Source organism: Halyomorpha halys, unplaced genomic scaffold, assembly GCF_000696795.3.
Source record: "Halyomorpha halys isolate HHAL.00 unplaced genomic scaffold, Hhal_1.1 Scaffold824.1, whole genome shotgun sequence".
NCBI classification, from domain to species: Eukaryota; Metazoa; Arthropoda; class Insecta; order Hemiptera; family Pentatomidae; genus Halyomorpha; species Halyomorpha halys.
The window spans coordinates 315,898-334,165 of NW_027104663.1; the positions used below are offsets into that span (position 1 = coordinate 315,898).

Below are 18,268 nucleotides of genomic sequence, written 5' to 3' on the forward strand. Positions count from 1 at the left end.
TCCTTGTTAAAGGATCACATCTTCAAATATAATTGATAAGCAACATTAAACTGCCTCACTTGTATACACCAATCATTTGGTAGTCATAGAAGACAATTGAAAATCTACTTTGCCTCAATAGACTGATTTGGTCTCATCAATTAGACATTGTGCACTGGTAGACAGATTTGAGTTCTTCATTCAAAAATAACTACATTTAATTCATAAATTTGCCCTTCTGAACAATGGGTGGGTAAAATTAAACTCAACAGAAGTCAAGCAAGCTAGAAGAGAATAGGACAGATAGTAATGAAATAATTAAGAAACCAAGCAAGCAAGATCCATCCAGTTAGCAAGTAATGATGACAATATTAATTGAACAATCAAAATCAGAAACCAACAGAAAAATTTCTTTCAAAGTAAAAATAGAAACAGAACTCAATTTGGCCAAGTGTAATTCCCTTTTTTGTATCAAGTTTTATATTTTATTTTGTGTATTTAATTTTATTGTTTTGGTTACATACCATGTAAATTTAATTGTGCCGTTATCTACCCTACAGCCTACTATTTAATTAATCAATTCCAATTCAGTCCACTCATTTTTATTCACAACCAGTCCTAAATCATGGGTAATATTCAGTTTCACCTAAATTATCCTGATAATTAATTATTCTTATTTAATACATTATATATTACTTTCATTAATTTACAGTTGCATATAATTTGTACCTATAACTGGGCTTATACTATAGGAATAAATTATGAAATCAAATAAATGTTTTTGGACATCCAAATTTTTTTTTAAAATAAAATTATCTTCAATAATGATAATTGAAAAAAGTAATTGCTCCTCTCACTATACATTCCATATATGTGTGCATGAAAGTAAAAAGTTATAATTTGCAACTATGGAAACAAAAGAATGTTTATAATGTTATATATGTAATTCTTTATACATGTATTATAATGCTTCTTAATGATAAAAGGATGAGAAATAAAAACAAAAGTTGTAAATATTATATATTTCAACAGAAAATTATCATTAACTGAATTGATATAGAACATATAATTACAATTAATTAACCAATTAAATAATTATTTTAAAAAAAATCAATTCATTATTATTAAAAAATAAAGTCAAGTAGTTTATGACTTCAACTGGCAAATACTCCACCATTTAAAAAAAAAAATATTATTAAAAATAAAGTCAAGTACTTCATGACTTCAACTGGCAAATACTCCAGCTTGATAACAAGGTCAAGAACCCGTTGGTAGTTTGTCCATGCCTTATGCGAGTGCAGCGAACAAAAGTTTACGGCTTTGATCTATAAATAGTTTTACTAATATAAACAATCGATCAAAACTCATTCTTTTTGGGAATCACTAAATATTATTATTACTATTATTGGTTTAGGATTATTTCAATAAAAATTTAAAAATTGGATTTTACTTTAAAATAAACTTTGACCATAAAAACAGAAGAAAGGGTCTATTAACTTCAAAATAAACTTCAATAAAAAAAGAAATTTATAATTCATAAATTTAATAGAAACAGAACATTTAAGGATATAATGGATTAATCCATAAATTAATCCTGAAATAATTAAATTTAATATTATTTTAAAAAATGTCAATAAATAGTAAGTACTTTATAACTTCAACTAGCAAACACTGTTCCTTGATCCTTATCAAGGCCTCTTCAATGACAAAATGAAGAGCTCGTTACCTTATTCACACCTTAAGTAAGTGAAGCAAACAAAAGTCTACAATGGGGCACAAATTATTTTAATTTAAAACATAAAGTGCGCCACATAATTTTTATTTTAAATCGTATTTCAGATATTTTTCACCACAAACAGAAATTCCTTAAAATGGTGTTCTGCTTCAGGAAAAGGAAAAACACAAACCAAGACATTCATATTACTTTATATAAGTACATGTTATCTTGTAACTATAATTTTGTTTTAGGGGTTGAGAAAAAGAGATTTTTTGTGGTAACATGAAACATTGCTATACCAATTTTTCTATATTTTATTCCATAATTTTCATTGAAATCATAATAAGGTAAGATAAAGATAGCATGAAATACAAGTAAACTAAGGTGTGGCTAATTATGATTTAAATCTGAATTAAAAAAATCTTCCTTTATTATTTTCACTAAAAATAATTGAAAAACAAAAGTTACAATTATTATGTACTTCAATAGAAAACTACCATTAATTCTATATATAATGAGAACGAACTCTAAAACAATAATCTAACTCAACTGATCTGAAAAATTTAAAAATAAATTGGATTAACATGTTAATTAATCCTGAAATAATGAATGTAACATAATTAATAAATAAAGTTAAGTACTTTATGACTTCAACAAGCAAACACTCTACCTTGATAAGGATTCAACGACAAGATGAACAACCTGTTGTTACTTTTTACACATTTTGTGTAATTGAAACAAACAGAAGTCTACAATGTGGCACAAATTATTTTAAAATTAAATGTGCCACAATATTTTTATTTATTTTCATTTTAAATTATATTTCACCACAAACAGAATTTCCTTAAAATGGGGCTCTGATTCAGAAAAAGGAAACAAGACAATTATTTTGCTTTATATATGTACATATTATCTTGTTTTAGGGATAAGGTAAAAAAAGTTTTGGGGCAATATGAAACACTGTAATATCTTACCTTATGATTTTAATAGAAATGTAATGAAATCTAGACAAATTGGTCCAGTCTGAATTTATTTTAAAATAAATCCTAAAATAATAGAAGATAAAATGGTCTATTTATTTCAAAACAAATAGGGTGCAAACAGTAAAATTATCTTTGATAAAGATAATGAAAAAGAATATTATAATTATTTTGTATTTCAACTATCATTAAATTCTTTGAGTAACTAAAGAATTATAGTTTAATACAAATTTATTATCAATACAATGGATTAACATGTTAGTTAATCCGAAAATAATTATTTAAAAATAATGAATTGAAAAATAAAGTCAAGTACTTCATGACTTCAACTGGCAAATATTAGAACTGGTTGATGGTTTTTCTATGGACTAAAAAACATAAATCTCTACCTTTGATCTATCTATAGGTTCACTTATCCATCAAAAGTTGTTCTTTTAAGTCATTAATTTATATTGCTTTTAAAATTGGTTTAAATATAAATTGTGAATTTATACCAAGAAATGTTTATCCATATCCAAATTTAATTAAAAAACAATAACAGTGTTCAGTAAAGGTAATAGAAAATGACAAGTCTTAATTATGATAAGTTTCAACAGAAAATTATCATTAAAATCTATGTTTAACTAAAATGAACACTAGACATATTTTCCCATGTCTAAATTATTTTAAAACTAAAATTATCTTCGATAAAGATAAGTTACAATTATCAAGCACTTCAACCGAAAACTATCATTAAATTCTATTAATAACTAGAGTAAACCCTCGAACGATAATCCATCAACTGAATTGATCCAAAACATTTAAGGTTACAATGGTTTAACACATTGATTAATCTTCAAATTATTACAGAATAAATATTTAATAGAATTATAAAATAAAGTGCAATACTTAATGACTTCAATTGATAAATATTACTGGTTGACTAGGCCTTGATGAATGGATACTGGGCATTAATTAATTAATTTTTGAACTAAGCAAATATTTGAAGCAAACAAAATTTTTGACTATTAATAAATTATTTTTTTAATGATCAAATAATAAAAAAGTTACATGCAAATTTTTCTTTAAATATATTCTTTGAATGATGTTGAACTACATCTAAGGTATGTTATAGTTATGTACGGAAAACAAGTTCTCATCATTCAAGAATTTTTTTTTATACATAAAAACTGGTTTTGGTCTGTTGGATCTTTATCTTTCATAATTATTCAAGATAAAAGAAATGCCATTGACAAAGAATATCATAATTAAATAAATTTCACAGAAATAATTCAACCCGATGAACAACCAAATAAGCCAGTCTGGAAAGACAAAAGAAAAGTTTATAAGACTATAACCAGTCATGACATAAAGAAAATATTCCTTAATTTTTTTCTGAAGTCCTATATTGAGAAATTATACAGCTCCAAATTGGGAGTGTTAAGATTCATTTTTTGGGTCAACCTGATTAAATAACGGAAATAATTCAACACGATGAATATCCAAATAAGCCAGTCTGGAAAGGTATAAGAAAAACTCAAAAGACTAAAACCAGTCATGACATAAAGAAAATATTCTTTCATATAAGAAGATGGTCAGGGTACCAGTGAAAAAGAAAAAATAGTTTTTAACCATTTAATGTCCGACACTTCGCCCTACTTTGCAGGGCTTCCTTAGAGCTGTTCAAAGTAATAGGCTAATAGGTTTGCTGTTTAACCTATCGCTTTGAATAGCCCTGAAGAAGCCCTGCAAAGTGGAGCGAAGCGTCAGACATTGAATAGTTAAGAACTATTTGTCCTTTTTGACCCTGACTATCTTCTTATATTTAAATTATACGGTCTATGTGTGTATGTATATATATAATATTCTTTCATTTTTTGCTCAAGCCCTCCATTGAGAAATTATATAGCTCCAAAGTAGGAGTGTTAAGATTCATTTTTTGGGTTCACCACAAAATAAATTTTGACTTTCCCAGGTACGAATTAATCTTCTGGACATGCTTAGCTATCAGGTACTGCAAGAAGATATCTTCTTATTTTTGTAGTATAGGTTCTAGCAACAGCATGGTGTGATATAAGCCTAGTTTTATGTTTCTAATCATTCAATGGAGTCTAAAAGATGTCGTCAAAATTGATATTTTGTAAATATAGTTTATCCATTAACTTAAACACCACCAGCAATATCTGAATGCTACAGTAAAACAATTACTTGATATTTACAGAATAAGGTTGAAAGGATGGAAACAGAATAGGTACAACAAACAACAGAAAATCAAGAGAATTAAAGGTAACCCTATAGTAAATTTGTAATAGATAGTTTGGTTTTACTCACAGATATCTATTTGAGCACTGAAACCCCTGTATTGTAAAAAATATAATAACCATCAACATTGAAGTACCAAATTTAGAGATTTACATAATTTAATGGAAAGAAAACTTAAATGATACGGGAGTGGTAACATTCAAGATAGCCCTAAATGTGGGAATCCTCACGTATTTTCTAAGACAATAGGACAATACCAGAAAACACAGACTTTTTACAAGCAGGGATGACAGTCAATTAAAACAAATTTGTCTCATTATAAAATTAAATGATTATAATTTTTCCGAATGTGCAATTAAGATACCATTTTATTATAAACCATTACTTCCTTTCCTAGTTTTTCCTTTCATAAAAAAAAGGCTATGAATAGAGTTAAGTCCGTAATTTTTATTTCGGACTAGAAAAACAGGCAATTATATTTTTAATAACCTATGACAACTCAAGATCAAATAACAATTATTTTTATCCTCTTTGTACTAAACTATTACAATTGAAATTCATGACTTGCTTAAACTGAATTTGAGTAGGACAAATAATATTTCTAAATAAAACAGTAATGAGGTATTCGGATATATAACATGGTAACTGACAAAATGATAACTTTTACAATGGTGATTGTTAATTAAAATGTAAATTTTCAAACAGAATACAGCTTAATATCAACACTACTCTGTTAAGAAAACAAACTTCCGAAAGATTCTTTCAACTTATGAAATTGACCTTAAAAAGTTGGCGATACCAAAAACTTTAATTCATAAAAAATTTCAGTTACCATGTTTAACAGCAAAACAGACATTTTTTTTTTTAAAAAACCCTAATGCACCATTGGTTTAATTTTTCTCCTTCTTAATAATAATACATCTACTGTGATGCATTTTGACACAATAAAAGGAATATGGTGTGTCAAAAAACAACTCAAATAGAACAGACACTATTTATTAAGAACAAACCTTTGGCCCCTTTGCAGATTTTTCGTTAAAGAAAAAAGCCAAATTTGATTATCTGGCTTTCTTCCTAAACTGCTAAGTGGGGCTAATATTAACTCTTAATAAATAGTTTTTGTACTAATATAATTTTAGCTTACGTGTATGTTGTAATTTTATGAAAATAAAATAAAAGCCTATACGATATTTAAAAAACAAAATTGGTATTGAGTCCATGTAAACAAATATTTTGAAATGTCCATACAGATAACCACATTTTAACCTACTTTTGATAATGAATCATACTAAGAATAGTTTTGAATTAGCCTGATTATATCATTTCATAATCTAATAAATATTTTTAAAAAAACCATAAATAATTCAAACATGGAATTTTTAGAATATGTAGTAAATGTTATACATTTGTAAAAAATAAACATCATGATGGCAGTTTGCAAAGCGGTAAAAATTAGTAAGTATGGCTGGATAAACCTGTTTGTATCATCCCATCCACCCCACCTCTCGTTTTGCATGAGTTTTATTTGCCTGAAAAGCTGAATTTTGTCATAATGTCGGTAAATTATAGAGTGATATTTATATGATTAAATGCCATTAGTGAAAATAAATTGAATTATCTAAGAAGATACTTTTTAGTTTATGCATTTTTGATTAATAATTTGGTTACTCATTAATTTATTTTTTAATCTTAAAAAAAAAATCAGAATACATTCTCATTCACCCACAGTTATTATTTTGTTATATTTGAAACGCAATTCATATTAACTACAGTAAATAAACTATATTTTTTATTAATCGATTCCCGAGCACCTTTTCAATCAATTTTCGGAATGTTTGATCATTAATGACATGAAGCGCTCTTCAAAGCAATTTTCATCCCGAGAGGGGATGATAACGTTTAAAAGCTGGGAAAACAAGATAAAGGTTCACACTGTAGAGTAGGTCTTCCCATGCTGACCATCCATGCTGCTCCGCCAATTTTAATATTAAATTCAATATGAAGTTTTTATTTCTCCTATTGGTGTTAGTACCGATTATCAGTAGTGAAAGGGTTTTGAAATTGAGTTCAAAATGGTTCGTCTCTCACTCAAATGGAAGTAAGTAAATAAACTCATAAATTTTATAGTATTTATTATGATTTTGCTTTTTGAGTTTTAATGTTGTTTTTTTTTTACGTAAGGTATGCTGACTGAGACCCAAGTCCCTGGAGGCATATATTCTGATCTGAAGTCAATACTGGGCGATATTCTTTATGGAAACCGAGATGAGGACTACAAGTGGGTCGGAAGGAGTGACTGGACATACCACACCGAATTCACTGGTACATAATTTAATTCACTGTGTAATTTTCACTTCCTATTTTCACCGTCTGACTGAGAAAAGCAATTTTTTTTTAATCAAATTAAATATGTTAATAAGAACAACAATACTTTCAAGTATCTATTGAATGACTACGTTTTGATCCACAAAGTGGGGCTTTTTTGAGTGGAGATGTACACCTAGGTTGGTCGAAACGTCGGCAATCAAGATATAAGCTAAAATAGTTTTTCATGGTCATCTTCAAATTTTCATACGGTCAATCTTCCTTACCTTATATAATATTTATAAAAACGTTTCATAAACTCAAATTTCAATTTCAAACAAATGGGGTTTAAGTGATAATATTTTTATTAGTCCAGCAACTAAATAATTAACACTTTTAAACTAAGTGGGGGGAGGCGGATACTTTGCGTTGGGAGGGTCCTCCAGATTAGAGGATTTATTTTCTAAACACATTTGTTTGCCTACAGATATAAACAGCATACCAGTAAAATTTATTACTTATTATTACCAGTAAAATTTATTTGTTCTTTTATTTAAAAAGAACAAGTTAAACATTTACAAATGTTACAAACCAATCCAAGAGTTTCGAGGCCTTATAGATCGCGGAACCCATGTATTAGATTAACACATATATTTCTTAACTAACAATTAAGGGACGTGACGGCCGTGTGGGTTTGGGCGCAGGTTCCATTGCGCTCGGTTCGGAACGTTGTGGGTTCGATTCCCACCTGGGGTAGTTAACCATTCATTTTTCGGCGGTCCCGAAGAATGAATCTTGACACTCTCATCTTGATTAGTATTCTGCCAGGGGTTGGCAAAAAGGATCCACAGGCCCAATTGCCGGCCTTGTTCCCCCCACTAAATACCAGTAATTAACAATCACGTTTCGGGTTTACACCTATTTTTAAGTTGCTCCCATCTCCTTTTTAAAGCCCATTTTCACATTAACTACGTCATTTGTATTAAAAAAATTTTATTTCTCTTACTGATAAATTTATATTCTTTTATAATTTTGCCCATTTAATTCTTTATCTAACAATGTTCCTATTCTCCTGAATAATAAGTTCTAATAGATTTAGAAAAGGCCCTTTTGAAAAAAGATTTTTAAAAAACTATTGTAAAGAAGAGATTCAATACATTTTGGAACTGACTCCCACAATAATGAATTTTTTTTTATTATAAAACTTAGGTCTACAGGTTCCCAATTCAAAATTTTATGCGAAGCTGTTTCTTATAGAATGTTCTGGTTGCATTCACAAGAAATGCCAAATTTCACTAAGAAGTGACTTTTAAGAGCTGGGAAACTTTTAAAGATAACTAGGTTGAGAAATGCGTTGATTATATGAAAAAAAATAATCTCCTAATTTTTACATAGTCTAGTGAAAGAAGTGGGAAAAAAACATGTCACCTTTCGGTAGAAATAATGGTGTAACTCGAAAATGGCCGTTTGTAAACATTTCAGTTGAAAATATTTGCAAATTCAAACTGCTAGTCTTTTTGGACAGCAAATGTTTCAGATCATTGGCAGTCCAAAAACACGTTAAGTGAAAAAAAATATCATTATATTCATAGTATATTATAGTCACATAGTATATTTTAAAGGTATGTGTTCACAAAACGATTTATTTGTTCTATTATTAGGAGAGATATGTTTTTGTTATATTTTTAAAGCTTATCATTGTATGAAAAGTAACATTCCTTATCGATTTCGATCTCGAGATATTTTTTGTAGAGGATTCAGATATAGGAGAAAAATAATGTTATAATTTGACACAAGAACAACAAGATCGTGTATATATGTTGCTAAATTTGTATTCAGGCATCATCGATTGAGCCGATACCAAATTTTTATGAAATTTTCGCTGATTGTTCGGGATAACGAACAAAAATATTTCATTATTCATCATGAATAAATTTATATTTGAACAATTTTTAAGTCTGGTATCGATTAAGTACATAAATGTAGAACCTGATTATATGTAGTCAATCTCTAAAGAATTCATCATTGATCTTGTAAAATTAGGACCATTCCTACAAATATTATTTAAGTTCTGAACTGATTAAAAATTTCTTATTTCCGCATAATTACAAATTTCGCAACTATTATACAAATTTCTTATATAGGGAAGTTACTAGCGTATACATTTTTATGAAGTAATTTCAGTTATTGTACTGGATAAAGGTAAATTTATTAGGCCGAAACATCGATTTTGAGTTACTAAATATTTAAGACGAAATTGGTCTGGGTTACGGTCAGGAAAAACAATTTTTTTTGTTTATTTATTGCAATTTACAACTGTATTTACACTAAATACCTTAAGTAAATTTGATGTAATATCAAAATGGAGTGACATAGGCATGTAGAGAAACCACCCCAATTGGTTGCACTCTAATCATATTTCTACACTAGAAGGTCTTGAGGCCATCTTCTTTTCAGGTGTCTCGGAGGATTTTCAGGAATAGAAGAAGAAGCAAGGCTAGAAACTAGAGGGATTTGATGATTAGGGAGTTCATAATGGATTGATATCTGTTTCGGGCTAGATCGGTTAAATATGAAACATTAAGGTCTTTATGGATGATTTTATTTGTTACGAAGTAGGAAGCATTGAGGATTTTACGAAGGATTTTGGATTTTAAGGATTGGAATGTTCAGTGGAACCCCAAAGGTCAACTTCATATGTCCAGATAGGCCTTAAAATTGTCATGTAATCAGTCTTTTGTCATGAATTGGAAGTTTAGACTGTTTGTCTAGTGAGTGCTCGAAATCAACAGTTCCTGTCTTTCAGTCTTGTGTGAGGATTGCACGTTAGTCGTATGTCCAGATGTAGTCCAAGGTAGCGGACTGAGAGAAGAGGGATGGGTAGGAACCATTGTGAAAACAATTAATAAATATTTGTAACTATTAATAAACAGTACATGCTTTTTTACTTTCACTTATTTATATTGAGAAATCTATATCTCAAAAGCTATTAGATGTACAGATGAGCTATAAAGTAGTTTATGACGTTTATTTCCGTAGGAATAGTAGTTTTCATGAAATTTGCTAAAATAAATTGATTTATTTTATTTTATAGTTGTTCGGACAAATTTTCATTAGCCAAATTTATATTCATTTGTGAATATCATAAAAACTACTATCCCTACGAAGATAAGTGTAATAAACTACTTTATAGTAAGTTAAATTTCCTTTATTTTGAGTGTTGGCAGACATATGTGTACCTGATAGGTCTAGAGATATATTTTTTCAAAAATCCAATATTTTATACGAACAACTAGAAATTAACAGTTTGTGAATTTATTTTGTCAAATATCATAAAAACTACTACTCCTACAAAGATAAACATTATTAACTATTTTATAGTGAATTGAACTAGCTTTAATTTGAGTGGTGACAGACATCTGTACGTCCAATGGTTTCTGAAATAAAGTTTTTCATAAACCAAACTTATTGTCCGATCAACTATAAATCAATTTATTTTAGGAAATATCATGAAAACTACTATTCCTACGAACGTAAAGGTTATAAACTACCGTATAGTACATTAAACTAGCTTTAATTTGATTGCTAGTAGACATCTGTACGTCACATAGTTTTTGAGATATAGATTTCTCAAAATAAATTAACTAACTACTGATATTTCAGTACATTTTTATGAAATGTTGCTTTTTAAAAGGCTATATCTCCAAATCTATTGGACATGAATAGCTCTATTAAGGCTAATGTTTCAGTAAATTTACTCTTCTTTAAATAATGTTGATTTAGATTTTCTAGTGTTGTTGGTAGTTTTTAAGATAATGAAGAATGAAAAATTAACCTTTTGTTTTGAAAGAGCCGCCATTTTTTATTCCCCCTACCTATACTTGCCAGACTCATCAGTTTTGACTAGTAATTATACATAGTTTTCATTAAACTAATCAAAAATTGGTTTGAGATACTGCCTCTTTTTCTTCCAGGCTCTTGTAGTATAAGGACCGGTTTGAGAGTCAGTAAACTGTCAGGGGCATGCGCAGTAGGTGTTTTTCTCTCCCAAATCCTCTACTGCGCATGCTCCTGACAGTTTGCTGACTCTCAAACCGGTCCTTGGAACTAACCTATAGTCGCAAAATGGTTTGTGTGTGATCAGGTTAGCTCAAAAATAAAAAATCGTAAGAAACTGATATTACATATCAAAGGCAGTTTTATGCCTAAGTTGTGACAACAACTTCCACCGACTCGAAGTGCCACTTTATAGAATCGATTTTTTTCGATTTTCTCAAAAACGATTCTAAAGATTTTGACTAAACTCCCCACGTGAATGTAAAAGTAAATGTTATTTGATAGCGAGGCCTTATCATTGAAATAGTCTGACAGGGCTTAAATGAAGATTAAAAAATTTCCCTTTATTACCTTTAATTTTATTTATATAAAAAATAAATAAATTCTCATTGTTAGCAATAATAAAAAAATAGAAAAATTAAACTAAATCTGTACCGCTACAACCCATTCAGTACTTTGTAAGGAAGTACTGTTACTGGACCAACGCTTGTGCAAGGAAGTGATTTGGTCAGAATAACGCTCGACCACCAGATTTTTACCCAATTAAGAGTGGGCTGGGTGAACCCCAGGAGGGCTCCAGAACCCATAAGAGTTGACGTACGGCTATAGTGTAACAGACAACAATTTTCTGCCCAGCCGGATTCGAACTCAGGTTCTTGGAGTTAGTAACGCCTTATTCCGGGGCTACTCACGCTTCCTTAATTAATCATATTAAAGAATTTTATGAATAAATATAGGATTAAATATATATATATATATTCGAACTGCAGAATAAAAATGATTTCTTCATTATTCTCCTTTTCTACAGTATTTTGTGGGGAAAGTTAGTAGTTAAGGGCATTTGTTTAATGCAGTGTGCATTCTTTTCATGGAAATGAGAATCAGAGAGGGAAAGGGAACAGTGAATAAGGTTTTTGGTTACGTTAATTTTTTTGTGGTAAGGATGCTGGGAGTGATAGTTTAAAAGTCTACCTGAGTAAGTTGGTTTAGTGTACCAGTCAGTAGATATGGTGTTGTTAGGGTTTCCTATGATGAGGTCAAGGAAAGGTAGGTAGTGTATTATTTTCAAGTTCTACAGTCAAATTAAGATAAAATATTAGGAATTCCAGAGAATGTTTCCTGAAAATTGTTGAGAATTTTCCTCAACTTGATTTACCAATCTTAAAAATGTCTTCTTTGCCGAAAATCTTGCGGTAGTAAATTTGGTACCCGTTGGTAATGATATGGGTGAATTCCATCTGTAATGAGAGTTCTCCATACTGTAGTTGGCGTAATATTTAATTCTGCTCCAGCTCTTCGTACACTGCCAGATGGATTATCATCAAAATATTGTTATATGGTCGTACTCCTTTCTTCATTTCGTAAAGGGGCGAAAATACCATCAGCACGTGGTATTACAGCAAATTTACCAGTTTCTCTAAGACGTTAAAACGTGGAGATAGTGATAGCCTTGTTTGGTAGTCTTCTATTCGGAAATCGCCTGGCATATTCACGATGGGCAACACTGGCATTCCCATTGCAAAAACCTTACACAAACAACATGTCGGCAAATTCACCATTAAAAATTGAAAGCATGATGATGAGTACTCTACGAATGCCTCTTACAAACTGATGAATGTTATTGACATTTCAAATAGTATTAATAGGCTAATTCCAAATAGTATTAATCCTTATGTTGCCAATAATTTTTATACATTTAGGGATAAAAGCTATATTAGTATTCTATCTAATCCATCTCCTAAACTAAGCGTTTGCGGACATACCTTCTCTTTGAACAAAATTTAATATGAATATTAATGTTTACATTTAATTAATAAAGTAGTTGGAACAAATAAATAGGTTTTATTTATTTCATATAACGTAAATAACTCATAACAATGAAAACATTTAGGTGTGAATATCTCCTAAACAAAGCGTTTGCGGACATACCTTCAGAGGAAATTTTTTTCTTGTTTTGAGGTCCTTAGATCATATTTTCAGTTTAGGCACTTAACCCTGAAGCACCCTGTTTACCCGACGCAGTTCCCTCAATCCAGCGCTGTGTAGCCCCCTAAATTCTTCGGTTACCTCTTCCTTTTTCGGTCCGAATATTTTACATTATACATTATTTTCAAAAACCTTAAGGCACTGTTCTTCCCTTTATGTAAGAGGAAACGTTTCTCATCCGTAAAAAAAGTGATAAGGATAATAGTTTTGTAAATTCTGACTTTAGATTATTTGACAACACTTACTTGACAAACGCTCTAAACTTCCCTTTCACTAAAAAAATTAGTATACACTACTATAATCAGACCAATTTCGACATATGGAATTGAGCTCTGGGGCTCCATCAAATTCTTCCCGCATCCAATCGTTGCAATTCAAAATCCTACATGAATCCTTGATGCTCCTTATTACGTCACAAATAAACTCATTCAGAAAGACCTTAACATTCCATTCGTTGCAGATTTGACCCAAAACAGATATGCGTCTCTTCATTCCAAACTGCTTAACCATCCTAACCCATTAATTCTTAATCTTTCATCCTTAACAATCCCTGATAATCCTCCGAGGCGTCTGAAAAGAAGATGGCCACGGGACCTTCTAATTTAAATTAATGTTTGAAGTACCACCAATGGGTGGTTCCTTCCCAAGATTTTCAAGTGTATAAAAACATACTACATATTTACCTATTGTATTATTTTGTACAGTTGTAAATTACATTAAATAAATAATTAAAAAAAAAAAGATTATTTGAACAGAAGGTGCGCAAAGCAATTTCTAAATTTAATTATATATCATGCTCGTCGATTCCGACTGTTACAACACTTACTAGACAAACGGCTCAAACTTCCAATCCATTACAAAAGACTGATCTACATGACTGTTATAAGGCCTATCTAAACAGACGGAGTTGAGCTATGGGGCTCCACTAAACCATCGAATTCCTCTCGAATCCAATCCTTAATACTCCTTGCTTTATCACAAATCAAATCATCCATCAGGCGTCAGGACCTCAATGTTGCAGATTTGGCCAGAACCAGATACCAATCCTTCCATAATAAACTTCCCAATCACCCAAACCAACTCGTTTCTAACCTGGCTTCACCTTCATTACCTAATAATCCTCCTAGGCGTCTGAAAAGAAGATGGCCTCGAGATCTTCTCCTCTAGAAATGTTTTTGGCGTTCTATCAATGTAGATTCTCCATCATATCATAATATCACTTACAGCAAATTTACTTGATGTATATATTTGTATACAGTTGTAAATACCAATAAATAAATTATTTAAACGAAAAATTATTTATTAATAATCATTGGGATGGTTGGAAGTATCCCCATGCTGAAAGGCATATGGGTGGAAGAAAAAATAGAAGAAGTTATTAGATTTAATTATATACCAATAGTTATTTTATGCTGGTATAAATTATATTTAATGGATCTTGTGGCTGTACTATAGTTAATTAAACTGTTATATGTTGATATCTCATCTCGTAGTAATTATTTCTTTTGTATGGTGAAGTGGATTGTCTAATAATAATAGCTTTTGTTGTCCCAACTTGCTACTCTCTACTTTCACTAATCAAAAAAACTAAAAGGTGTTTAAATAAATTACTAGTTTAATGATTTCTAGTGTCATAGGTGGGGAAAGGATTTTTATGTGTCAAAATATTTGCCTAAATAAATAATAATTATTTATTATTTTTTCATAAATATATAATAACTATCTGATTTTATTAAAGTAACAGTATTAAAAAAAAAGTCAGAGAATTCAACATCCCTGATAAGTTAATTAGAATGGTTAAACTAAGTATGAGAGAGGCGAGATGCATGGTGCAGATTGGGGGAGCAAGATCTGATGAATTTGTCTCAGAAAGAGGACTAAGGAAGAAGGATGCATTGGCCTGCAAGCTCTTTGAGTTAGCTCTTGAAAAGGCCATTAGAGTATCTGGAATTCAAGTAGGCGGAACAATAGTCAGCAGAACAATACAGCTTCTTGCTTACGCTGAAGACATTGCTGGACGCTCTTTCCAAGCTGTCTGATGGATTTATGAAATTAGCTGAAGCAGCAAGAAAAACGGGGCTTGAAATGAATGCAGAAAAGACTAAATACGTAATACAGAGGAAATCCCCAGGCCCGGTGAAGAAATCAAGATCGGAGAATATACTTTTGGAAAAATCCCCGAGTTTGTGTATCGTGGATTGCTCATAACCCAAGACAATGTTGTGGACTCCGAAGTGTCTTATGTACCAACCGGTGTTATTATGGCCTCAGTCCCTTTTTTAGGAGCCGTGCCTTGTCTAAGTACACCAAGATTTATTTGTATAAAACAATTATACGGCCAGTTCTTCTGTATGGCTCGGAAACGTGGACTATCTCCCAGTATCTGGTGAGCACAACTTAATTGTCTGGGAGAGGAAGATTATCCGTAAAATATTTGGAGCTGCCAAGGTTGACCAGATATGGAGACGTCGTCCAGTTTGTGAAGCTCAGTGGATTGTGGAGCCGAATTAATAATAATAATAACAGTATTAAAAAAAATCGACCTCACTTATACGAAATTATGGTTTGTCAATTTAAAGGTTTTTCTAGAAGTGGGTTCTATATTATTTATTTATAGAAAAAAATCAAACGTTCCGCTATTGCTCGTCCCGGAAGTACTCTTATAATAGATTTCGTTAACCCATATCATATTTTAAAAGACATTTTATCAACGTAAGAATGCTATAATTGGCACTTGCCTCGAATAGTTTTAAGTGATCGCATCCTAAAAATACAAAACAATTAAAAAATGAAAATTACTCTATGATTTTTATTTTATTTTATTATTTATTGATATTTACAACTGTATAAAAAATGCAACAAGTAAATTTGATCATAATGACATAATGATAATGATATGATACAGCATGTAGAGAAACTACCCAGTAGTAGAACTCTAAAAACATTTTATAATATAAGGTCACGAGGCCATCTTCTTTTCAGGCGCCTCGGAGAATTGCCAGGAATGGAAGAGGAAGCAAGGTTAGAAACTAGTGGGTTTGGGTGGTTAGGGAGTTTATTATGGAAGGAATGATATCGGGTTCGGGCTAGATCGGTTACATAAGGAACATTTAGGTCTTTATAGATGGTTTTATTAGTAACAAAATAAGTAGCATTGAGGATTTTACGAAGGATTTTGGATTGTAAGGATTGGATACGAGAGGAATTCGAAGGTTTAGTGGAGCCCCAAAGCTAAACTCCGTATGTCCAGATGGGCATTATTATTGTCATGTAGATCAGTCTTTTGTAATGAGTTGGAAGTGTAGACCGTTTGTCTAGTAAGTGCTGTAATAGTCGGAATCTGCGTGCAGTTTCCTGTCTTTTCAGTCTTGTGTAAGGATTCCAGGTTAGTCGTTTGTCAAGGTGTAGTCCAAGATAACGACTCTATGATTTAAATTCAAATTACAGAACATTTAGGAATAGTGGAATGTTAAATCGATTTCCAATTTTTAGAGGAATTCAAAAACAAAAATCTCCTTATACACGTCGTTTCCTTTTACGACAAGAAACTTTATACAATATTGATTTAATTAACGGATAATTAAAGACAGACGAAACACAAACGATCGTTTTTGTTTCTCATTAAACAGAAAAGCTTTGATAATAGTGTACAAAGCTCTATTTGAATCGATATTAAGATATGGGATCGATGTTATGGTGTCAGTGCTGATAGTCATTTATCAAACTTTGCAAATCCACAAAATGGAACATTAAGAACAATGATGAATCGCAAATAAAGCAGAATATCTTAAAATCGTTGGTACTTTACCACCCTGTTTTATTTTAATAGAATTAGCTTAGAATTTATGAATAATAATTCATTTAGAAAAGCAATAATTTATCGAAACAACCTTTAACAATAAATTTGGTAAACGTATCTTAATCTTTAAACTATATGGTACCATACCCATTCAATCCCTTACAAGAAGAACTAATAAATAAATCAACCACAAAGAAAACTAAAAAAGAAATATTTGAAGGGGTACTTTCTTACTTCTATGATTCCTAATAACTGATTCTGAATCACCAAATGATCATATATTTTTTTAACTCCATATAATTTATTTATTAAATTACAATTAGAATTAGTAATGTATTTGAGTGCATAGTAATAGATATTATTGGATCCTTATTTTTATCACATTCCGTAACATCTTTTTTTATTCTCATTATTAATAACATTTATTATATTAATAAACTAATTGTAAATTTGTAGCCTTATTATTCTTATATTAGTTTATTATTAGGACTTCAAAGTCCTTTCTTTTTTTTTTGTTTTATTTATTTTTATAAATATTATTACATTTTTATGTTTTACTTTATTTTCATTTTAGTATTTGTTAATTAAATTATTAGTTGTATCACTTGAGATCAATTTATATTGTACTGAACTAACTTATAAATTGTAGTATCTTCCACGATGCCCTAATAGTCAAAATTGTAATTGATAAATTTCACTTATGTTTATCATTTGTATGTGTTACTTTGGCACCGACCGTTAGATGTTGTTATCTAGTCGGACCATATTGAATGTAATTTTTTTAATTAATAAAATAAATAAATTCACATACTATCGAAACGTATTCAAATAATGTACAATTTATGTAATAATAATCTTTTAGCATTATTTAATACTTTTCATCATATCATATCAAGGATTATTATCATCTATAAAAATAATTACTGCCTATGTTTTATGTAACAATTTTTTTTTTTTTTTTTTGTATTTTTAAAGTTATTTTATTCTTTAACTAAATCAGAATTCAGTTTTTTTTTAATTACCTAATTTTGACGTGTTTTTTTATAATTTGCTACACTGTAGGATAATGGCGAAACTGTAAACTGTATGAAATTAATTCGTAACTTGTCGGGTTCAAAAATGGATTTAACAACAAAAAATATGCTAGTATTTTTTTACTATCATTTTTATATTGTCTAAAATATTAGGTATAATATATAATATATT

The 18,268-nt window shown here is 30.1% G+C and overlaps 1 protein-coding gene across 1 annotated transcript in view; it reads left to right on the forward strand.

Moving 5' to 3' along the window:
* The first annotated feature begins 6,726 nt into the window (after positions 1-6,726).
* Positions 6,727-18,268, forward strand: part of LOC106686465 (beta-mannosidase) — a 56,556-nt gene continuing 45,014 nt past the window's right edge. The window contains exons 1-2 of the mRNA XM_014429801.3: positions 6,727-7,015; positions 7,099-7,239. Of these exons, the coding sequence (XP_014285287.1) occupies positions 6,916-7,015; positions 7,099-7,239 (241 nt within the window). The 5' untranslated portion in view covers positions 6,727-6,915. The remainder of the gene's footprint in view (positions 7,016-7,098; positions 7,240-18,268) is intronic.